This window comes from Suillus plorans (assembly GCF_016647745.1).
Source record: "Suillus plorans strain S12 chromosome Unknown HD556scaffold_1, whole genome shotgun sequence".
NCBI lineage: Eukaryota > Fungi > Basidiomycota > Agaricomycetes > Boletales > Suillaceae > Suillus > Suillus plorans.
In genome coordinates, this window is record NW_024537385.1 from 2381030 (window position 1) to 2401587 (window position 20558).

General features: G+C 48.4%; 8 protein-coding genes across 8 annotated transcripts; 3 read left to right on the forward strand and 5 right to left on the reverse strand.

The window, feature by feature from the left end:
- Positions 1 to 274: 274 nt before the first annotated feature.
- Positions 275 to 2225, reverse strand: HD556DRAFT_55620 (uncharacterized protein). Its single transcript, XM_041310941.1, has 2 exons — positions 1943 to 2225; positions 275 to 1882 (listed from the first exon to the last, which is right to left on the reverse strand). Exons 1-2 carry the CDS (start codon positions 2189 to 2191, stop codon positions 605 to 607), a joined length of 1527 nt encoding a protein of 508 aa, XP_041168131.1. The 5' UTR covers positions 2192 to 2225; the 3' UTR covers positions 275 to 604.
- Positions 2226 to 2939: 714 nt separating this feature from the next.
- HD556DRAFT_1302759 (Metallo-dependent hydrolase) lies at positions 2940 to 4461 on the reverse strand (the record flags this gene model as incomplete). The annotated part of the gene is made up of 5 exons (XM_041299534.1): positions 2940 to 3092; positions 3153 to 3228; positions 3280 to 3463; positions 3593 to 3728; positions 3784 to 4461. The coding sequence occupies 5 exons, from the start codon at positions 4459 to 4461 to the stop codon at positions 2940 to 2942; spliced, it is 1227 nt and encodes a 408-aa protein (XP_041168132.1).
- A 212-nt stretch (positions 4462 to 4673) lies between these two features.
- Positions 4674 to 7359, forward strand: HD556DRAFT_56135 (uncharacterized protein). The gene is made up of 6 exons (XM_041310956.1): positions 4674 to 4732; positions 4790 to 5467; positions 5523 to 5669; positions 5725 to 6433; positions 6483 to 6625; positions 6673 to 7359. The coding sequence occupies exons 2-6, from the start codon at positions 4943 to 4945 to the stop codon at positions 7291 to 7293; spliced, it is 2145 nt and encodes a 714-aa protein (XP_041168133.1). The 5' UTR covers positions 4674 to 4732; positions 4790 to 4942; the 3' UTR covers positions 7294 to 7359.
- A 425-nt stretch (positions 7360 to 7784) lies between these two features.
- Positions 7785 to 8571, reverse strand: HD556DRAFT_1320754 (uncharacterized protein). The gene has a single exon (XM_041301319.1). The coding sequence runs from the start codon at positions 8481 to 8483 to the stop codon at positions 8001 to 8003; it is 483 nt and encodes a 160-aa protein (XP_041168134.1). The 5' UTR covers positions 8484 to 8571; the 3' UTR covers positions 7785 to 8000.
- Positions 8572 to 9262: 691 nt separating this feature from the next.
- Positions 9263 to 11588, reverse strand: HD556DRAFT_55854 (uncharacterized protein). The gene is made up of 3 exons (XM_041310945.1): positions 10897 to 11588; positions 9581 to 10823; positions 9263 to 9530 (listed from the first exon to the last, which is right to left on the reverse strand). Exons 1-2 carry the CDS (start codon positions 11143 to 11145, stop codon positions 9582 to 9584), a joined length of 1491 nt encoding a protein of 496 aa, XP_041168135.1. The 5' UTR covers positions 11146 to 11588; the 3' UTR covers positions 9263 to 9530; position 9581.
- On the forward strand, positions 11340 to 13360 carry HD556DRAFT_55982 (uncharacterized protein). Its single transcript, XM_041310950.1, has 9 exons — positions 11340 to 11588; positions 11644 to 11650; positions 11699 to 11758; positions 11810 to 11996; positions 12048 to 12071; positions 12124 to 12177; positions 12236 to 12260; positions 12315 to 12628; positions 12676 to 13360. The coding sequence occupies exons 1-9, from the start codon at positions 11534 to 11536 to the stop codon at positions 12889 to 12891; spliced, it is 942 nt and encodes a 313-aa protein (XP_041168136.1). The 5' UTR covers positions 11340 to 11533; the 3' UTR covers positions 12892 to 13360.
- Positions 13134 to 17506, forward strand: HD556DRAFT_55693 (uncharacterized protein). The gene is made up of 18 exons (XM_041310943.1): positions 13134 to 13472; positions 13532 to 13698; positions 13745 to 13905; positions 14085 to 14140; positions 14194 to 14352; positions 14410 to 14531; positions 14584 to 14673; positions 14720 to 14870; positions 14922 to 15087; positions 15143 to 15564; positions 15617 to 15685; positions 15735 to 15913; positions 15969 to 16075; positions 16131 to 16400; positions 16447 to 16570; positions 16623 to 16791; positions 16838 to 17096; positions 17156 to 17506. Exons 1-18 carry the CDS (start codon positions 13376 to 13378, stop codon positions 17373 to 17375), a joined length of 2988 nt encoding a protein of 995 aa, XP_041168137.1. The 5' UTR covers positions 13134 to 13375; the 3' UTR covers positions 17376 to 17506.
- A 294-nt stretch (positions 17507 to 17800) lies between these two features.
- Positions 17801 to 20516, reverse strand: HD556DRAFT_55650 (velvet factor-domain-containing protein). Its single transcript, XM_041310942.1, has 5 exons — positions 20338 to 20516; positions 20086 to 20288; positions 19873 to 20036; positions 19745 to 19824; positions 17801 to 19655 (listed from the first exon to the last, which is right to left on the reverse strand). The coding sequence occupies exons 1-5, from the start codon at positions 20414 to 20416 to the stop codon at positions 17833 to 17835; spliced, it is 2349 nt and encodes a 782-aa protein (XP_041168138.1). The 5' UTR covers positions 20417 to 20516; the 3' UTR covers positions 17801 to 17832.
- Positions 20517 to 20558: the final 42 nt, after the last annotated feature.

The following is a 20558-nucleotide window of genomic DNA, read 5'->3' on the forward strand; positions in this document are numbered from 1 at the left end:
ATGAACATAATCCGCACTGACCCTTGAAGCACGGCCGCGACGATACACGATTGGATGTAGCCTCGCTACGCAGCCCAGCAGTGGTTCTATTCCATCCAACTCAGCCCAAAGTAAATCCATTGCAGGCTCATAAAAAGGTTTGCATGTCCTAGCAAGCGCTGCAAAGGATTTCCGCGCCAATGATATATCGCGATACGACAATATTGACGCATATGGGTCCAGGACTTTATTCACATGCATGAATACCTCCAGGAGAATTTCGGAAACAAGTAAAGCGCGATGCATCAGTGTAGGCTAGAACAACGAGAGAGTCTGCTCTACATTTAGTATGTGTAGGTACGTGTACAAGAATAAACATACCTCAGTGAGTAAGAACAAACGCTGAGGGAAAGACAAACATACGGTGCACGCCATTAATATGATGTGGGACGGAATGATGCGGTGGCTGAGTGACGATGGTGAATCACTGTATAGTACCAAGAAGCAAAGAAGAATAACGGAAAGGTAACAGTATTATTCTGAGGTAAAGACATCATTACTCTAGGTACGTACGTGAAACGTTCCGTGTTTCATATCAAAACACCTGACATGCGTGATATAATGATCAGGTGAGGATATGGGGACTAAGAACCGCAGATGCCCTAAAAGATTCAAGATGCTTCTGGACCTCAAGGTAGACACCAGAGGGCTCGTCTCCCGCCGGGAAAATTCGATCGACAGAAGGGAGCACCGAGAAAATAATGCGGGCTACAGCTTCAGCATCTGATAGGTCAGAGGAGGTCAAGTTCAAGTTTTGTAGGGAGGTATGAAGGAACGGCTCGGCTGTAGGATCGATATCGATATCGATGGCATCCAATGGTATGTTCAGCGTATGCAAGCGGGGGCATTGGTGGAGCGCTGTGAATAGTCCATGGAATGTAACAGCAGGTACCACCTGTGGATCAATGAATATTCCGTGGAATATAACAGCAGGTTCCACCACCCGTGGATCAATGAATTCCAGCATTCGGATGTGCGGCCAACCCGACATGGCTTCCAAAAGTAGGTCGTCGTCAAGGCTTATGGAGCAATAAGGAAATTTGAGGTGCAGGGTTCGCAATTGCGTGAGACAAAACAATTGCCTGATTGGCATTGAGGGGCTGACCAAGAGGTCCCGAGGTTCTCGATAACCACGTTCAGAGGAGATGGTGATGTGTGAAAGGGTTTTGTGCTGTGACAGTACATGAAAGAGCGGCTTAGTATCTGCCCAAGGTAAATCCGAGACTTCCATCTCAAATTGATTTAGCGAGGGAAATTCTAGGTGTTGCATGATTGCGATGGTGTATGCGGCTCTACTGATAAAGAAACACAGTTTTGTGACGTTGAGAAAAGGTGCTAAATTGAGATTACACAACCCTAATGAATGACACGGAAGGGTGTCCCAGATCTCCAGCGTAAGAAGGGTAGGGAGGTTGGAAAGGTATTCCCATGTTGTCCAATCGAGTAGTGGGCAAGTCAGATTCACAAGTCGCTTGCACAAACGGATACTGTCATACAGCACCTGCATATCTGCTGCTGTGTGTCCAAGGGATTTGATGGACAAGTCCTTCAAAGTAGCACAGAGGATTGGAACAGATTTTAAATCCGGATGAACAGCTGGTAGGGTACAATGACGCAGTGTGGGTGACAGGAAGAGATGCAAGTATTTATTCAGATCTGCATGCGTTGTTAGCGATAACAATCTCGGAAACATGCATGTCTCCATCGGGAGGGCTGAGAGAAAGTGATGGTGACCGCCGTTCCATATTCTCAATGAGCGAACACGGAAGGCGTGATGCAGGAATTGAGGGACTTCATGCTCAGATAATGGCTTGAGCTGCTCGATACCATCAAAGCAGAAGTACTGCGTTTGGGTGCTCAGTGAGCGAATGAACGAGATATGATGAACATAGTCCGCACTGACCTCTGAGTTGCGGGGATATATGATTGGATATAGCCTCGTTACGCAGCTTAGCAGTGGTGCTATTCCTTCCAACTTAGCCCAAAGCAAATCCATTGCAGGCTCATAAAAAGTTTTGCATGTCCTAGCAAGCGCTGCAAGGGATTTCCGCGTCAATGGTGTCTCGCAAGACGGCACATGTGGGTCCGGGACTTTTTTAATATACATGAAAACCTCCAGGAGAATTTCGGAAACAAGTAAAGCGCGATGCATCACTTCTAGTACGTCGATGGAATAGTGCTTTGACCATTATGAACCATTTAGTTGGACTTGTCTTACATAATAATGTGCCGCACAAACAGACACAAACAACATTTCGATCGAGAAGAACGTTGAATTAACCGTTAACGAAGACTAATTTATTGCAGTGACAGGATGCAGATTAACCACGATAAAGGAGGACGGCGCAACCATTGAGATTGACGGTCACAAGGTTGTTTGGGCATTCATCCTAGAGCAAAGCGGGCGTGCTGCTACTCAGAATGCCATGTCACTGTTTTCGTGGGTAGACGGAGGTGTCACGCTGACGAGGCATGCTTTTGTACGTTTCTACCTTGCCTCACCGCTTGCGGCGTACGTGACTGGCCATACGCTGGAGATAACGGGCGGACGAGGAATCTAATGTCGCATTCTACGTCATGGCAACTATGTAGTTGCATTATTTATCCGTTGCTAGGACATATCGAAACTTCAAACAATTCACGTGCATGCATCATTTTGCGCTTCTCTTACTGACAAGCGCATCAAGAGAAATGATAGGCTCATCAACGATATGACCTCTAGAAATCGAAAGTCAAAGGCCGGTGGCACTTTTGTTTTATTTGAATTTCGCAGGTATCGCCCAGGTAATTTTCTTTACAGGTCGGGCTATCAGCCGTCCTGCTCTGTGACACGACCAGTATTCTAGAGTTAGGATCCATGCCATCTAAATTCGATGTCATACCCAAGATTGGAATATAGTTCAATCACGAGGTCTCAAAAATGCAGCATCCATGCCCATCCGCGCGATTCTAGCTACATCATCTCTGCTCAAGCCAAGGCCTAACGGAGGCTGTGCCAGAAGCAAAGAGTACTCCCCAAGACAAGACGTTCTGAAAGGGAGTGCGTCATCAGTCTGTTGATCATGCAAAGCGTCAGACGAAAGAGCATATCACGCGTAAGATGGCGTGCTTACACAGATGACGATGGGATGGTCATTCTTCAGATAATAGCGAATATGATGCGCGTCGAGGGATGCGACAGTTTTGCATCTAAAAGAAGGATTAGATTTCATAGTTCGTTGAGTCAATGCACGATCCTACAGAAGATTGGAGCTCAGGCATATCTCGATGCATGGCTTGTATTGTCCGTTCGTGCGCGCGTTATTGGGCGACTCCGCTTGTTTGATCATCTCTTCAATATCCTTAATGGCGGCTCGCTCGGAAAATTTCTCTGCATCAGCCCGGAAAGACATCTGCACTTTCGCTTCCTCAGACGCAGTGCTATCTGAAACGAAGCGTAGAAAATAACCCTCTTTGAGATTTTGGAATTTGGAGTGGAGAGGGTGAAGGGGATCTCTGAGTCCAGCTGGTGTGTGAGGGCTTGTCGTTCCCGTTGCACATTCAGACAACGAACCGCATTCTGTCCCAGGCTGCGGGATATCTTCGAAGAACAAAGTCTTGAGTTCATCTGAAAGGAATGTTGCGTGTCCGAGTCGATCCGGACGACAACTAAGGAGTGCCAGAGAATCCTCGGTTGTATTATTTGTGCTCTACAAATCCGAACATCATTATTGAGTCGCATACACCATAGTGAACATCACAAACCTCCGCGATGTGTACGGTCAACCCAAGGCCAGCACCCTTTGCTCTTGATAGGTGCTGAGTGAAGGATTGCATGTCGCCACTACGTGGATCCCCACATACATCAATGCCTACAACTCTTCTGCCTCTGTTCTTCATCTCGATGGCAAGACTAATGCATTCTTCAAGGTCCGAGTCACTCATGCGACGATCGACGGACACGATCAGGGCGGCCTGTGTAGCAGGATACATCTCTACTTCATCAAGCACAACCGTGAGGTACCTCTCTCGCGTCATGTGTGGCGTCGCGCGAGGTGTAGTCCGTAGCTCGAGGTACGTGCACTGAGGACTTTCCGCGCCATCACTGGTGGGGTTCAGGAATAACTGGAGGACTGCACGAGTAGTTATCGCGACTGCTTCCGGGGTTGATGTCAGAGTATAGATAGCGGGCATCAGAGAGAAAAAGTCAAATATGTCATTCAAGATGACTCCAGACTTGAGTTTCTCGATAATGTCTGCGACCTCGGTCGTCTGTGGACTAGAAGGCGAGTATTTCTGCGCAAGTTCCAGTATTGTTTTGATAGGTATAGATCCGTTGAGATGAGCATGAAGTTCTGCCTTGGGGAGTGACTGAAGGAAAATTACGTCGTCAGGGCATAGCGATGCCAGAGCAGCAGCAGCAGGGCCCGCGATTTCTGACATTTGCAAGAGACGACTGAGGGATGGCTATCGCCCAATAGCGAGAAACTCAGAAAAACATCCAGATTCCAAAGAATGGAAAGACGGGCAGACTCGATGGGGTAATCCTGTCCCAGCCGTTCCACTCAGAGGACAAGCTAGAATTTGAAAGGTACTTTGAAATTGTGAGAGAGAATTTACATTATTCCGCAACAAATGGAAACTGTTAAGACGCGGTGCTGTATACGAGTTGTCTGGAGAATAGTGTATGAGAGAGTACTTAAGCTTGGTACCGGTACGTACTACAATAGCCGATAAGCTCTGTTTTGAAGTGTTGATGTTTTCGGGTCAGGTGAAATTGACGCGGCACTGACACATTGCGCTCTCAACGTCCAGAGTCTTGTTCTTGTGTAGTTTCATTTCCCCAAGGCCAAATTGACCTTACTTACCTCATCGAATCACGATGGTCACCCCTCCTCATACACCACGATCATAGAAGTCACAAATGCTGCCGCCAGATACAGCTGTATTCGCTCGTCATACGTCACAAGCGGATTACCGCACGGGGGATCTGAAACTAGGTCGCATTGCTGTTCTCGCTGATTTGGGAAGGTATCTGCAGGTTCCGTTCGATTGTCTAGTGAAATGTGTCGGTGCCATGCCCTCTCAGCAGGATCTGCAGCGAATACGCAACAACTTGACCAACAAAGAGAGCAAGATTCTCACCGACGACGAGAGTGGCCTGCGATGGACGGACTTTACCCCACCTGCCAAATCGAAAGGGTCCGAAGAGAATGTGTTTAAGCCCCTCGGTCGCATCATCTCCGAAATTTTGGCAGAAGTCCCGAATCGCAGAATATCCTTCCTAGCGAACCCAAACGGAACACCCCTCTCGCAGCGCAACAATACTTCCAGGCCTGATGGATACCTTGTACTTAGCGATAAACAAACTGAGGCCAAGATGCATTGGTTCGACATTGCTATACCATTCGAGTTCAAGAAGGAACAGGATACCGAGTCTCTCCGAGACGTAAGTTCTTGCAGATCTTGTCGGCGTCCGCTCATAAAGCCTCTAGGATGAACAGAAGATAATCTGGAGCCTTCACAGTATCATGCGGGAGGATCCCTGTAGGCGGTTTGCATTCGGTATCACAATCGAGGACATGCAATTAAGACTGTGGCTCAGTAACCGTGCGTGCCTCGCAGTTACAGAACCTATCGACTTTTTTCAGGTACGCAAACGTATCGCGTTGTGTGTTAGGGTATTAACAGGCATGGTACATCTAGAACATCGACAGTGTTATCTCTCTCTTTTACGCTCTTGGATCTGCGTCTGCGTCTTCTACTATGAATGAGCTCGGATGGGACCCCACCGTCGAGCGGATCCGTGACGGGAAGAAAATCCAATATGAATTCATTATTGGGGACGAAGTATTCACCACGACGCGTGAACTTGCAACCTATGGCGCAGACTCTATGGTTGGGCGTGGAACTCGCGTGTACGAAGCCACGGACGCCGGGGGGGAGAAGGTTGCCATTAAAGATTCATGGAGAGAAGTTGAACGTCAATCAGAGGGCGAGATCCTAGAAAGCATCCTGGCTTCCTGTGCGGAGAAGCTGCAAGCGGAGGAGTTGGCGGATGCCAAGAGGTACTTTGTTGGAATCCGACTTTGGAAGGATGTCATAATCGACGATACCCCAGACGTGACGCTGGACCCGCTGGTTGGAGAAGAGCATAATCGTAGCTGGAAGTGGGTGTCCATCGATCTCCAGCCCATCCTCTCCGCAAGACCACATTTACCTAGCGCAGGCGATATACCCGACTCTGGACGACTGTCTGCCTTTCTTCCCACACAATTGGGCGGTATTGCGCGAAATGACACCGGCATCCCACGCAGAGTCCATACTCGCACTGTCTTCGATGATGTTGGAGTCGCTGTCAAGGATGTCACCTCTTTGGCCGACAACCTGACTTGCTTGTCCGACGGACTTAAGGGTGAGCAAATCACTGTCACTCCTTTTCTCAGTCGCTCATTCAGCCTTAGCCCTGTATTATATGCACAAAGCAGGCTGGATTCATCGCGATTTCAGCGTCGGGAACGTAATTTGGGTCGGGGGTATGGGGAAATTGGGTGACTTCGAGTACGCAAAGAAGATAGAGTCACAAACTTCTCGCGATGTTCGAACGGTAAGAGTTTTTGAAGATGATCTCTTTCACTGTTAACTCGTCGCCAGGGAACAATCCATTTCATGGCGGTGGAAGTAGAAAGACAGAAGTACCTTTTCCGCTCAACAACTTCTAACGTCCGACCAGTTGGTAGAAAACCTCATGGTACAAGCCTCCCGTCCCACCCTCCATTTCGCATGAATTTCCTGCATGACATCGAATCCGTATGGTGGGCTTTTACCTGGATCTTCTTTTATCACACGGACACGACAAACGCCAACCATTCCCTTGATGCACTACATGCTCAGTGGAAAAATTTCCAGCTGGCATTCCCTGGTACGGTCGGCCGCCCATCACGCCAGGAGTTCTTCTTCTTTGTTGACGAACTTCAAACCGTCTGTGATGATGTCCTTTCAGAGACATGCCGTGATGTTGGCGATTGTATTCCTCATTTCGCAGGTGCTCTCCAAGATGGTTATCGAAAGGCGGAGGCAAAATATCCCCTGCTAGCGCTTGACGACACTCTTCTGAATGATATCCACAGACAAGCTGCAGAATATCTCGATGGTGCGCAACAGCGTGCTACTGGTATAGAACTTTGTCCGCTCCCCAACCTTTTGAAGCAGAAGAGGCCCAGACCGAGAGAAGAAACATCGCCTTCGCCAAAGAAGAAGCCTCGACATGGTTGATTTTTTTATTGTTTGTATCAGAAAGAACCAGCTTGGCGTCTCGTAGTTTTGACCATGTAGTTGCCAATAATCAGAATGATCATTGCATTGGTTGCATCTGCTAGTGCGATGCGAAGAGGTGCTGAAAGAGCACAAGTGACGGATCAATGTTTGACTGCTGCACCAAGGAGTTTGAAACAAGGGTCTTTTTTGTGTTTTGAAAACTAAAGAGAAGATAGAATGATGAAATGAAGAGCGTACATCATGAGCGCGAAAAAGTGACATGATATTTTGAACTAATCGGTAATATAGTATATCCAAATTTACAAGCACACGGAGCAAGGATACATGATTTGCAAACATTCAGTCAATCCAACCTTGTTTGTGTGAGAACATATTCAGCCGGCGTTCGCTGTCTACATGCTACAATCAGAAAGACTTCAGCGCTCTGAAAAACGAAAACGCACACCTGAGGATGTAATTGGCTAGCGTCTCGACTCCATTATGCTACATAGCATAGAGGAGTTCTCTTTGCATCTTGAAATTGAGAAGAGAGACGGGAAGCGAGTTCTCGTTGCGACCTGCAGCGCGAATAACTTCCTTGTCTTGCTCTGTCATCACAGTCCGTAAAAGCAACTGATCCTGTTCATCGGCCCGAATATGCAAGTTGATATACCTATGCAAGGCGATTGTAAGGGGCCGCGCTTATTGAAATCCACAATATGGGGTCAAATAACCCACTCTATGCATGTCGCGGAATCCATAGGCTTCTCAAAATGATTGCCCATAATGGCAGAGGAACATAAGAAGGGCTCGCGTTTCCTCGCGACGTCAAGGATAGAGCTGGAAATATGGAACGTGGCAGCGGTGGTAGAATTCTCTGTATAATTGAGGAACTCGATGAGTCCAACAGGATCTTTTCCGTAACCTGATGCGGTGGAGTGTGCTCGAGCCTCGCGCCATAAGCGCAGCCGCGTTGGCGTGAGGGGAGGATGTGTGTTCGGATCCCACGCAGAGACAGTATTGACTTGCACCATTCCTTTAAGCTTCTTTGCAATGGGCCCGTTATCGAGATATAGTCTCGCGAAGTCGAGAATATCAGTTGGCTCAATGGCGATGTCAACACGGGCCATGAAAGGCACATCTAACCCGAGCCGAGGATTGTCAAGCAAACCACAGTCATAAATGATGGCGACCTTGAGGAACATCATGAGCGTTATGTTTGCGCAGAACACTCGTACGAATTTGAGGGCTCCTGAAGAGCGTTCAACGTCGTGACATGCTGATTTGTGAGCGGGCTTATCATGGAGTACAAGTCCGGGTCCGGAGTGAGGCCTCTGTGTATTGATTGTGAACAGAACGCTCACCAATGTTTCTTTTGGCACTATCACAGGAAGATACATAAGTTGTAACGTCAGCCCCTTGTTTTGTCCAAGTCGCAGATCTTACCTCTTTTGAGCAATACCAGACGCCCTTGCACTACGAAAACATGTGATAAGCGCCTGTGATAGATTTAGATATATCAGCCACCAGCACCTTTGAACATTTCAAAAATTTATCCAATGTTTTTTGACATTGCGCACACTGTACGCCGAAAATCTTCACATTCTTTTTGATCAAATCACTGGGAGTTGCTGCGATGCGGAAAAGATTGTCGCGGTCTGGGTGAGTGACATGGACGTGGACAATTTCTCGAGTCGGGGGTTTGTTCGCATCGGTCATGTTGTCGTCAAGGTAAATATGGTGGTGAGTTGCGACCTCTAAGTATTGTCGACGAAGATGAGAGAATAGCAATCATGGTGGGGAGAGTAGTATTGAATACAGAGATGAGTGAACGAAGTAGAGAAACAACTGCACTGCAGAGGGGTAATAGCGAGAGTACTAGAAACGAGGTTTCGTCAGATATTGATTCGGTTTGTGTGTGGGAAGGTTTGGGCCAGCGCAGGAGAGGCATGGGTCTGGACCAAGTACATCGGTGAACCGACGAGTCCTTGATATTGTAGCCGTGTGAATTGTAAACGGGTAGAATCCTGTCAGGTGTATGCAAGAATGAGTATAACATTATCCCTAGTTCTGTAACGCTAGGTCAATCCTTTTGAATACCAGGTTACGGTGGCTTGGTTGAAGTATTTGATACAGATCGTACAGATGACTCAAAGATTGCATAAAAGTACAGATGTTTCCATATATCAAAAAATGAGTACAGCTGGATGAGCCCAGAGACATGTCTTGCGTATTCCCGGCGCGACTTCCTCATTCTAAACATGAAATTAATATCTGACAATAATAAGTCTGAACAAGAGCGTACCCTAACTCAGGGTTAGCGCTACTTCTGTGATGCAAGGGTCAGGCGCCGAGTACGTTTTGTTTCTAAGCATTTCGAGATGCTTGTTGACGTTGTACCACAGTCGTGGGACGCCGCCATTTGAACACATAACTTGGCTGACGGCGGGAAGCATGGAGTAAATGATGCGAGCAACAGCTTCAACATTCACGACTTCGAGCTCGCACGAGTCCACGGTCAGAATTCTCAGGGAAGTATGTTGGAATGACTCGACTTCAGGCTCGATATCGATATTCCGAGCGTCGACCGATACTTGCAGCTCTTGCAACTGCGGACACAGACGAAGCGCCGCGAACAACCCGCGAAATGTCAGGGTAGCTGGAGAAGGATACCAGTTCATCAATTGGAAGGAGTGAATATGCGACCAAGTTGTCATGGCCTCAAAAAGAAGGTCATCGTCGAGGTAGATGGGGTAATGAACAGATAGCCCCAGCGTGCGGAGTTCCTTGAAGCAAAGAAACTGTCTGACTGCCGTCAACGAGTCGCTTGTGTGCTCCTGAGTTTGCTTGCGGGAAGAAATGTTGATGCGTTCAAGAGTCTGGGATGCTTTGCACAGTGACAGTGCATGGAAAAGCTGCTCAGCCTGTGCCCAATGTAATACACAGACATGCATCTCGAACTCCTTTAGCGAAGGGAATTTGGAATGTTGTATGATTGCGACAGCGTATGCCGCTTCTATGCCAGAGAGCGAAAGAGTCGTGAGGTGAAGGAAAGTTGCAAAATCAAGATTGTCCAATGGGTAATGAATCGTGCGTGGTGTGGAAATCTTCACCTCGAGAAGGGTGGGGATGGTAGAAAGGTGCATCCATGTTGCCGAGTCGAACGGCGGACATTGCAGACGTCTGAGCCTCTTGCATGAACGAAGGGTTTCAGAGAGTTGCGCCCTGTCGGTATCCTCATGAACAGTAAACTCCTCCACATCAGGACAGCGTGCCCCAATATATTTCATATCTAATGGGACTTCCGATACAGAACAACGGCGCAAGGTTGGCGGCAGGAAAAAGCGCAAGTCTCCTATTTCCGTGCGTTGAACCAACCAGGATAACGACAGCAGATTCGGAAATACACATGTCTCGATGGGAAGGGCCGTAAGAAGGTGAAAATAATTGCTGGCTGGTATGATTAGATGGCGCACACGAGCGGAATGGCGCAAAAACTGATGGAATTCGTGCTCGGTTAATGGGTCAGCGTACTGGGACCAGGAATACTGTATTTAGATGCTCAATCAGCGAACGAACGAACACGGGACGATAAGCTTGCTTTCAATACTCGGTACCGACCTTGGACTTGGGATCATATATGGCTGAATGTAGCCTGGTCACACAGCCTAACAGTGGTCTTAACCCATGCATGTTAGACCAAAGAAAATCCATCGCAAGCTCGTGAAAGGTTGTGCATGTCAAGGCGAGCGATGCAAAGGATTTGCGTGTCGATGATAGAGACCAGCCAAATGTTTCTGAACCCAGGGGTTGACTCAAATCGATGAATATCTGGACGAGTATTTCTGAGACTAGCAATGCACGATGCATGATGGATGGAGGTGATGGGAGGTGTATAGCAGTTCTTCGATTTGTCGTAAGACTAGCGGAGATTTGAATCTCAACTTGGGCCGCGATTGGCCGCGGATGGCAACCTCCTATTTTACCAATTTAGCATCCTTTGTATTGTCGCTCGATCTGCAGAGAGGTAATAGCGAGAGTACTAGAAACGAGGTAAGGGCTTTCAGACGAGGTTTCGTGTGTGGGAGCCAGTGCAGGAGGGACCGAGTACGTGAAAGCGACTCGATCAAGGAGAAGAAACCTTCACCGAGGCGCACTTGGGGCCCACCCTGGACATGTGCTCGAAGCACGGATCTTAGCTTACAAAGGCCGTATTTCACGTGTCCATGTCATCCACTCTGCGGTCATCAACTCACCAATGGCCATCAATCGCATGTTCATAACCGCAGCTTTGTTAGAGTCTATTCTCTATGGTATGCATCCCTTTTTCTTGGCACCGTACAGATTTAGTGCTAATACACCTGACAGGAGTCAAGTGAGTTCGCAGTGGACAGGCTCCCACTATGCTTATTTTCATCAACAGCTGCGTGCTTTTTGGCGTATGTATGTATGCCCTGTTTAGTGCGCCCAAACAGCTGCATTGGTTCGTGTGATCACTTGTTAAATCATTCGCCAGCATTCACCATTGGATCAGGATCTTGAATACTCTTTTATGCGTTTTCCACATCTCAATCGCGACAGCACACAACATCCTCTCCCTTCTTCTCTTTCTGGAGGCCTTTACAAATCCTGCTATAGTATCAATTCCAGATGGAACTATCATATACTTGTTCAAGAGCACACCTTTCACGGAGACGATGGGGGGTTTGTTTCTTCTCAACGTGCATATCATATTTTTGTCGTAAATCGCGTCTCATCGTTACTTTTTTCAGGGCCTCGCTCTAAATTTACTGCTGGTGAGTAACTACTGGCGTGTCGAGGTGTCGAACCTAACACATGCAACAACAGATCTGGAGGCTTTGTGTGGTTTGGAATTGCAGGTGGATCGTTGCTTTTGTCATGGTAAGAGATCTCATTTCATCTTACTCGTTATTCTTTTGACGAGCGGCGGTACCGCTAGCTAATTCTGGAAGCTACACAATTCGGTAGGCTTGTCAGCTGTCGGGTCAAGCACTCACAATACTCATTACCCCTGTTAGCAACTGGTGTCGCAAACTTGGTCATGCTCATAACCAATCGCATCTTCTCGAATACTGCCATAGCTTTGGGAAATACTAGTTGCGCATGCGATCTTGCTCTTACTATCAGTGTCACGTCCGGAATCGCATATCGTCTTTGGCGGGCGAGCCGAGATGTATCTGGTCTAGCCAGTCACAATTTCTACAAAACTGCCATATATGCTGTCATCGGGTCCGGTGCGATCTATACCAGTAGCATAGTGGTCGTGTGCGCTCTGTACCAGTCCAGCAGCAATGCTTTCGGCGTGGCAATGAATGTTGCTATCCAGATTTCTGTGCGCACTTTACGCCGCCGCTTCTTTTTAGTCTCACATTCTTCTAGACTTTGACACCACTTCTTATCATCGCCAGTGTTAGCTTTGGGCTGATGCACAGTGCATATCATGAGCCATCAACATTTACGGAGCCCACTTTCACTCGACCAATCCAGATTACAATCACCCAGGAGACCCGTACCCACCCTATATACACTATGGATTCTAGTACAGAATCTACTGAAAAGACTCGGAGCGTACGGGTATATCATGACGACGTATAGTGAAATTGGCTAGGAGTATCGCACGGATTCAATTTCTCCTATCGACGGAGGGAGTGTAGCCGTGCCAAGAGTTTGCAGTGATTCATGCTGCACTTGCGTTGGAAACTCGAGGAATCCAGGTGAAGATCATTCAATGACTCCAGGAAGAACTGACAATCCTTGAACACACGCGACGAGGTTTAGCCATACAAGTACCGCCTTCTATTCCTGGCACGCAGATTTTCCTAGGCCGGACATTCCTGGACTGGCCTTTATGCGAGTTCTGGGAGTTTAGCGATGGGCAGAGCCATTGATATACAGTGGCACGCTAATAGGCTTTCTGGTGTGCGAGGGATTACTATTCTCCATGCTGGGATGGGGAGTAACTAGTAGTACACCGCAACTGCAGTACAAATATGAATAGTTGTCACGTGATATTGTATGAAATATTTGTGATTAGTGTTGTAATGCATCCTGCTCCTTCTGAAGTCCCAAAGCATCTAACATGCCTGAGATTACGATTCTCAAGCGACCGAGGGAGGAAGCTGTCATAACTCAGCGGATGTTCTTCAAAAAGACTGCTCGAGGAAAAGTTATCAAAGGTACCTCATGGGCTCATTTCATCACGATGCTTCATCCATTCAAGGCCGTTTCTCCTTAGTTCTACGCGAACGGTACCTTCGAGATGATATATCTTGTGGCGTCAACGGCTGTAGGGCATGCAACGCGACAGCGCAGACTGTCCTTTCGCGTTCCGGGGACACCACCCACAAAGATTTCCCCACAGGGCACTATATCCTGCCCGATACCAATGTATTTCTTGCACAGGTATGTATACGAGTACGAGGTCGCGCACGGCGCTGATACTTTACAGATGGACTTGATCGAATTTAATTACTTCACGCCCCCCATCATCATCCTACAAACCGTTATGGAGGAAGTCCGTCATCGGTCGTTACCCTTGTATAGTCGCCTCAAGGCCCTCACGACAACTGACGAGCGGAAAGTATGGGTGTTTTACAATGAGTTCAGGTCGTGAGTCATTCACATATATTGTCGAGTTTTTCCCTGTTGCGGTTAACGATATGTTGCTTCACCTCCTGTTCTGCACCGAGCCCATTCTTTGGTCTTGAAGTCGTGTTCCATATTGTCCTTCAAATGGCTTTCTCATGAAGTGTCGCAAATTTCCCTCATTACTGATGTATGCGTCATAGAGAGACTGCTATCGTACGAGAAGACGACGAGACGCCGAACGACCGGAATGATCGAGGTCAGTAATGCCCAGATTTGTATCTTTATGCATACGAATAAAAAACCACACAGGTATCAGGAAAGCCGCAGAGTGGTACAACGCGCATCTAACACTAGCGCACCCTCCGATCCGAGGTCAACCAAATGTAGCGCTACCAAAGGTTGTGTTGATCACAGACGACTTTGCAAACCGCCAGAAAGCAGACAAGGAGAAAATCCCATGCATTTCAGGTATGTATCGTCTGATATATACTTTGCCTCGCTTTCTTTCTCAAAGAAGTCTTGAAGTGCGCGATTATGTGGACGGGATGAAGAACTCGGATCAACTTCTCGATCTACTTTCGGCGACTGGCTCAGACGAAGTGGAGCCTACCAGAGCTGTTGCAGGGCGTACTGCGCTCTATGCTGATGTGCGGTGAATATGGCTTTGCAATTTCTTGATACTTATATCGCGTTTTACAGTATCTTCCTATGTCTACCCTCGTGGCGGGAGTCAAAGCTGGTCAACTTCATCAAGGCCACTTCAACGCAAATCAATATAACTATCTCGAGGTTTATGACGAATGCCTCCGCTCATGCCAGTGCTGATTTCTTCCAGGGTACCGTTCCTGTCCCTGCGTTCACGAAACCTGTCCTTCTAGTGGGCAGGGAAAACATGAACCGAGCAGTCCAAGGTGATGTCGTGGTGGTCGAAGTGTTCGACGAAAGAGAATGGAAAGCACCGACTGACGAGGTCATCGACCAGGAAGGCAAGCCAGCTTAGTTAGACTGACCAACTAAATGCTAATTCTTCTTCTCAGCAACACTCAAGAACGATGATGCAGAGGACTCAGAGGAAGAGGGTGACGACCTGATGGTGCACGAGCATGAATCCAAGGCTCTTCGCGCCGAGCATACGAAAAAGGCTCCTGCAGAAAAGCAACCGACTGGTCGAGTGGTCGGCATCATCAAGCGCAACTGGAGAGCGTACGTTCCTCCCCTACTTTTATATCGAGTAGGTTCACACATACTTTTGACACAGATATGTTTGTCACATCGACTCTACAAGTCTCACCTCAAGTAATGCTACGTCACTCGGGCTTCAAACAGTGTTTGCTACTCCAGTCTCAAGACTTCTCCCTCGCATCCGGCTACGTACGCGCCAAGCACCGTCGCTTGTTGGAAATAAAATATTGGTAACAATCGACCGGTGGGAAATCACCTCTCGTTATCCGGAGGGTCACTTTGTTCGTACGCTTGGAAAGGCAGAAAGCAAAGAGGCCGAACAAGAAAGTCTCTTGTTAGAGTTTGAGGTGCCATATAGGCCCTTCGGAAAGGCGATTCTCGACTGTCTGCCTCCAGAAGGCGAGCAATGGGTTGTTCCGCCTAAGAGTGCAGCAAATCCGGAATGGAGAGACCGTACAGACCTCAGAGATCTCATTGTCTGCAGTATAGATCCCCCAGGTAATGCTTATTGCATACTGCGTAAAATAGGTCTACTGACTTCCTGGATCAGGTTGTCAGGATATTGATGATGCCTTGCATGCGCGTCGTCTGACGAATGGCAATATCGAAGCTGGCGTTCGTAAGTTTTACTTTTGCTGTTCCTAGTTTACTCTCATGGTTGTCAACAGATATTGCGGATGTGTCTCACTTTGTCCACCCGGAGACTGCGATGGACAATGAGGCTGCTGCACGTGGATCTACGGTCTACCTTGTTGACAAGCGCATCGACATGTTACCTGCGCTTCTTGGCACCAACCTTTGCTCCCTCAGGCCGCATGTTGAGCGATTAGCGTTTTCAGTCATCTGGGTTAGCCAAATTCTTATGATGTGCTTACTGCGGTATTTGACTGAACTTGTTATAGGAAATGACTGTAGATGCTGAAATAGTAAACGTCCGTTTCACAAAATCTGTTATCGCTTCCAAAGCTGCATTCGAATACGGAGAGGCGCAACTTCGAAAAGATGACCCGTAAGCGAGACACCTCTCGACCTATTTTCTTATAAAGCTGAAGATTCGACTGTAGAAAACTAAACGACAACCTCACGCAAAGCATTCGACTATTGAACTCCCTTGCGCAAAAGTTGAAAGCCAAGCGGATGGCGGCTGGCGCGCTCAATCTCGCATCACCTGAGGTCAAAATTCACCTTGACAGCTCCGAGTCATCCGATCCGGTAGATGTAGAACAAAAAGCGTTACATGAGACCAACTCTCTGGTTGAAGAATTCATGTTGCTGGCCAATACCAGCGTAGCGAAAAAGACTCAAGAATCTTTCCCGCAAACATCAGTACTAAGGTATGCTTCTCTTGTCTGCTGTATGCACTTTCTCGACCTTTCACAGACGGCATCTGCCGCCTCCACCTACAAACTTTGAGAAATTGCAAGATATCTTGCAAAAGCGAAAGGGGCTCAAACTGGACGTGTCCAGCTCGGCTGCATTAGCAGATTCCCTCGACAAATGCTTAGTGCGTTGTTCTCAGTCGTTTGTACGACTCTGTAAATTGTTCACTGTCATAGGATCCAAAAGAACCTGCTTTCAATACATTAGTGCGCATAATGGCGACGAGGTGTATGCTGTCTGCGGAATATTTCAACTCCGGCAGTGTCTCTCGAGATACCTTCGGGCACTACGGTCTTGCAAGCCCAATCTATACACATTTTACCAGTCCTATCCGTCGCTTCGCGGGTATGTGACCCGCCACTTTCTTTGTATTTACATTTACATTTTTCAGATATCCTCGTGCACCGCCAGCTTGCTGCCGCTATTGGTTATACACCACTACACCCATCTCTTCACTCCAAAATGCACGTTGAGCGCATTATGGAAGTTGTTAACAGGCGCCACCGGATGGCACAGATGGCGGGTCGTGCCAGTGTCGAATTCTACGTTGGACTGGCCCTAAAGGGTCGTAATGAGAGGGAAAAGGAGGTGACCGAGGATGCCTTCGTCATCAGGACATTCCGGAATGGTCTCGGGGTGTTTGTGTCCAAGTATGTTCCATTCATGGTCAGTTGTTGAAGGCATCCGAAACTAACTTACTGTTACTTAGACTTGGACTCGAGGGTCTGGTGATGTTTAAGCGGGACACTCAGTTTGACGCAGAGAACTATACCATCAGCGTCCCTTCTTCTGATATCGGGCGACCGGATGTGACGATATCTGTTTTCGACAAGGTGACCGTGAGGATTGAGGTTGAGAAGGATAAAAATACTCAGAGAGGGCGGGTTAAGATGACGCTTGTTAGTCCCGTGGATTCGAGGGCATTGTAATTATATGAGATGAAGTCCTCGGCTAGCACTCCTTCGGTTGACCTTGTAATGAGTCTGAGTCTTATGACGTTCTGAAGAGAACTTTGTGTGAGTTGACTTGTATAACCACGTGCGCGATGCACAACATGCTCACTGTCCAAAGACAAACCGAATTCGCGAAGACGAATGGCGCTTTCTTATTTTCTTCTATGCAAACAAGTGGTCCGTCTGCTGCATAATAGACAAAGTGTTTGCAGCGTCGGCAAGACGGAAACGAACATGATTGATACAGCAAGATTCAATTGCAGAGTCAGACGGAAAATCAAAAGGACGAAAAATAATTGCGATCAGTTAACAGTAACAACAAGGCACAAACGAACGAACGAAGGAGTAAGAAGCATATGGTATCACTAGCCAACTACAAGATATACAAAAACATTCGCTGCGCTCAAGATCCAAAGCATCTAAACGCAACCCACTAGGCACCATCTGAAATGATACTCCCGATACTCAATACATTTTTCTTCCCCTGCAGTCCCACCCGCGCATCATGCTCGAACGGCGCGCGCGACAGTTGGATCAGCGGGTACGCCCCTCCCCCTCCCCCTCCCCCTCCGCCTGGTGTGTTCGTGTTCCCAGCCACTGGCGATGAGGCGTCAGATGAGGATGAGGAGGAAGAAGACGCGTGTTGGCGGGCTGATGATGATGGGTGTTGGCGGAGCGGTGCGAGTTGAATGAGCCCGTGCTCGCTAGCTGAGTTGCTCCATGTAGATGCGGGGGAGGCCACGGGCCATTCGTGGTGAGAGCCTGTAGTTGAGTGCTGGGAAGGCGGAGGTGGGGGAAGGCTATACCCTCCAGCGGATGCAGAGGCGTATGTGGACTGTTGGTGCCGTGGATAGGCTTGTTCGTTAGAGGGGCCCGTGTACGATTGGTTTGCGTATCGAGAGGGAGCTGGAGAGGTAACGCGAGGGGGATGGGCCTGGGAGTGAGTCGAATTGGATGGTTGGTAGTAGTCGCTTGCGCTGGAGTTCGGGTAGGGCTGTTGATGGCTGAACTCGTATGATTGGGTATGAGATGGTGCGGATGATGAGTAGGGTTGTGGATTAGCGGGAGGGGTAGGGGTAGGGGTGTTCCATGATGGAGGATGAGCGGAGGACTGACTGGAGGGATAGTAGGATGGTTGTCCATGGCTGTGAGAGGGTCCAGACGAGGCAGCTGGAGATGACTCGTAGTACGAATCACCATTTGGGCTAGCATATTGCTGCGGCTGCTGGGGTGGGTATTCATACCTAGACTGTGATTGTGAATATGGCGTGGGTGTAGGGTATGTGTTGGACGGTGGTGCTCCATACTGCGACTGAGGCCGTGATGATGAAGGGTATTGTTGGTGAGATGAAGATGGATGCTGATATTGACTAGAAGTAGTTGGCTGACTGCTATATTGTCCAGCAGATGGATATGGTTCCTGGAAAGTGCTGGATGTCGCGCTCTGACCGTCATAACCGGATGGATAAGCAGTGCGCTGCGGTGGAGACTCATACGCTGTTCGTGAGCTTTCGTATCCCCGCTGATCTGGTTGCTCATATGCTCCCCTTGAATTCTCGAACGGCGGTCGTTGATTGGGACCACCTTCATAAGCAGACCGTGGCGAATCAAATGAGGAAGTGCGCGAAGCCTCGTATGTTACTCTGCCTTGCGAGTTAAACACGGGAGCGGCTGGTGAAAAAGGTGCAGTCTGCGCAGGGGGATGCATAGTTTGCCGTTGAGAGACAGCAGAGGATGCAGGCGCAATGGATGGGGGTGCACTGCGGGAATTCTCAAACACGGCTGCTGCAGGCGGGGCTATCAGTTGCGCCCCAGGTGGCGGGGGTATGGAGCCTCCCAGACGCGAGCTTTCATAGCTGGCGCCGCGAGGTGGTGGAATGGCTCCACCTGGAGGAGCAGACGGCGGAGGGTGAGTCGGCGCAGGAAGTTCGACGCCACCCGGTGCACTTGGAGCACCCAGCATCGGATCTAAACTTGTTGATGATGGCCATGCGGGTAGCCCCACTAGTGACCCGGTAGGAGTCTGCAAGTCTGGTGCACCATTGGAAGACACTGTGCCGTGCCGAGGTCGTTTGGAATGACCGGAAGAAGTGACTGCCGAAACCGGGGTATCGTTTTCATCTTCTTCATTATTGTTGTTCTCGGTATCGATCGGAGTAGTGAGTGCAGCGATAGGACGCTTGCGAACACGAATGTCTTTGCGGATCCGGATCTTGATACCTTGATCGGCTAGCGAACATGAAAGAGGTGTGGACTCTGATGAATGTAGGTCAGTTATGCAACGAACAATCAGCCAAGAAGGAAGCGTTGAGGAATTAATTTGCATGATTAAACCTTACGCTCACCTTCCATACCAGGGAATTTCTTTGCAGTGTAAACATAGAATGGTGCAGAGTATATTGATTTACAGTGGCGGACGGTGTTGCTGAGGAGAAGTTAGGGACGTGGGTGGGTGGTTGGTCAGCGAACTCACCTGACGACTTCGAAGAGGCTGAGCTTCAAACGATAAGAACCCTCGGTTCTAACGCTTAGATCGGGGAAAACGAAAAAGCCAGCATCCTCATTGCGATTTTCGGTATCTTTGAGGTGGTAGAGGGACGAGACAACTGAACCTGTCGTACACCGCGTTTTCCCATCCTGACAGCTGGCAATCAGAAAGAGATTATGATGACGGCAATATACTGACCTTTAGCCAGTGTAGTTCGGTGTCGTCGTCAGGTTTTGCCAGACTTGCAAACATGAAGTAATAAGGGTTTTGAAGGAAGCTGTGGGCGTAGCTTGGGTCTGAATCATCGCCATCTAGGCGAGCTGGAGAAGGAGGTTGACGAGTTTGTGGGTCGATAACACGAAGTTGAATGATGGGAGGTGGGTCGATTGGACGTCGGTCAGCTAAGCGAGGATAAGCTTGTGTGAAAAGGAATAAAGGTAGCTGACGTACCTCCTACACCACACATACGGGCCTGTTTTGGCTCCTGCCTGACAGTAAGCTCATATTCCCTGTGCGGACGATTAAACATGTCAGTGAGGAGAAAGATGATATAGACAAGGGGGATAGAAGTAAGTTATCTGATACGAAGTTGAACGGTGATGGACGTTTAACTTTGATGCCCTTAGTAGTAGGCGGAACCGTAACATTGGAACGATCTTTTCCTGTGTGAA

What these genes read in the sequence shown, in the direction of transcription:
- HD556DRAFT_55620 (XM_041310941.1), bottom strand. Translation starts at nt 2,191, where the DNA reads ATGCATCGCGCTTTACTTGTTTCCGAAATTCTCCTGGAGGTTTTCATG. An exon ending in TATATCCCCGCAACTCAGAG is followed by an intron (nt 1,883 to 1,942) that starts GTCAGTGCGGAC and finishes ACCCAAACGCAG; the next exon opens with TACTTCTGCTTTGATGGTAT.
- HD556DRAFT_1320754 (XM_041301319.1), bottom strand. Translation starts at nt 8,483, where the DNA reads ATGATGTTCCTCAAGGTCGCCATCATTTATGACTGTGGTTTGCTTGAC.
- HD556DRAFT_55693 (XM_041310943.1), top strand. Translation starts at nt 13,376, where the DNA reads ATGCCTGAGATTACGATTCTCAAGCGACCGAGGGAGGAAGCTGTCATA. An exon ending in CGAGGTCATCGACCAGGAAG is followed by an intron (nt 14,871 to 14,921) that starts GCAAGCCAGCTT and finishes TCTTCTTCTCAG; the next exon opens with CAACACTCAAGAACGATGAT. An exon ending in CTGCAGTATAGATCCCCCAG is followed by an intron (nt 15,565 to 15,616) that starts GTAATGCTTATT and finishes TTCCTGGATCAG; the next exon opens with GTTGTCAGGATATTGATGAT.
- HD556DRAFT_55982 (XM_041310950.1), top strand. Translation starts at nt 11,534, where the DNA reads ATGGCCATCAATCGCATGTTCATAACCGCAGCTTTGTTAGAGTCTATT. An exon ending in GGATCGTTGCTTTTGTCATG is followed by an intron (nt 12,178 to 12,235) that starts GTAAGAGATCTC and finishes CGGTACCGCTAG; the next exon opens with CTAATTCTGGAAGCTACACA. An exon ending in ATGTTGCTATCCAGATTTCT is followed by an intron (nt 12,629 to 12,675) that starts GTGCGCACTTTA and finishes ACATTCTTCTAG; the next exon opens with ACTTTGACACCACTTCTTAT.
- HD556DRAFT_55854 (XM_041310945.1), bottom strand. Translation starts at nt 11,145, where the DNA reads ATGCATCGTGCATTGCTAGTCTCAGAAATACTCGTCCAGATATTCATC. An exon ending in TATATGATCCCAAGTCCAAG is followed by an intron (nt 10,824 to 10,896) that starts GTCGGTACCGAG and finishes ATCTAAATACAG; the next exon opens with TATTCCTGGTCCCAGTACGC.
- HD556DRAFT_56135 (XM_041310956.1), top strand. Translation starts at nt 4,943, where the DNA reads ATGCTGCCGCCAGATACAGCTGTATTCGCTCGTCATACGTCACAAGCG. An exon ending in AACCTATCGACTTTTTTCAG is followed by an intron (nt 5,670 to 5,724) that starts GTACGCAAACGT and finishes TGGTACATCTAG; the next exon opens with AACATCGACAGTGTTATCTC. An exon ending in CTTCTCGCGATGTTCGAACG is followed by an intron (nt 6,626 to 6,672) that starts GTAAGAGTTTTT and finishes ACTCGTCGCCAG; the next exon opens with GGAACAATCCATTTCATGGC.
- HD556DRAFT_55650 (XM_041310942.1), bottom strand. Translation starts at nt 20,416, where the DNA reads ATGTTTAATCGTCCGCACAGGGAATATGAGCTTACTGTCAGGCAGGAG. An exon ending in AGCCTCTTCGAAGTCGTCAG is followed by an intron (nt 19,825 to 19,872) that starts GTGAGTTCGCTG and finishes ACTTCTCCTCAG; the next exon opens with CAACACCGTCCGCCACTGTA. An exon ending in GAAATTCCCTGGTATGGAAG is followed by an intron (nt 19,656 to 19,744) that starts GTGAGCGTAAGG and finishes TACATTCATCAG; the next exon opens with AGTCCACACCTCTTTCATGT.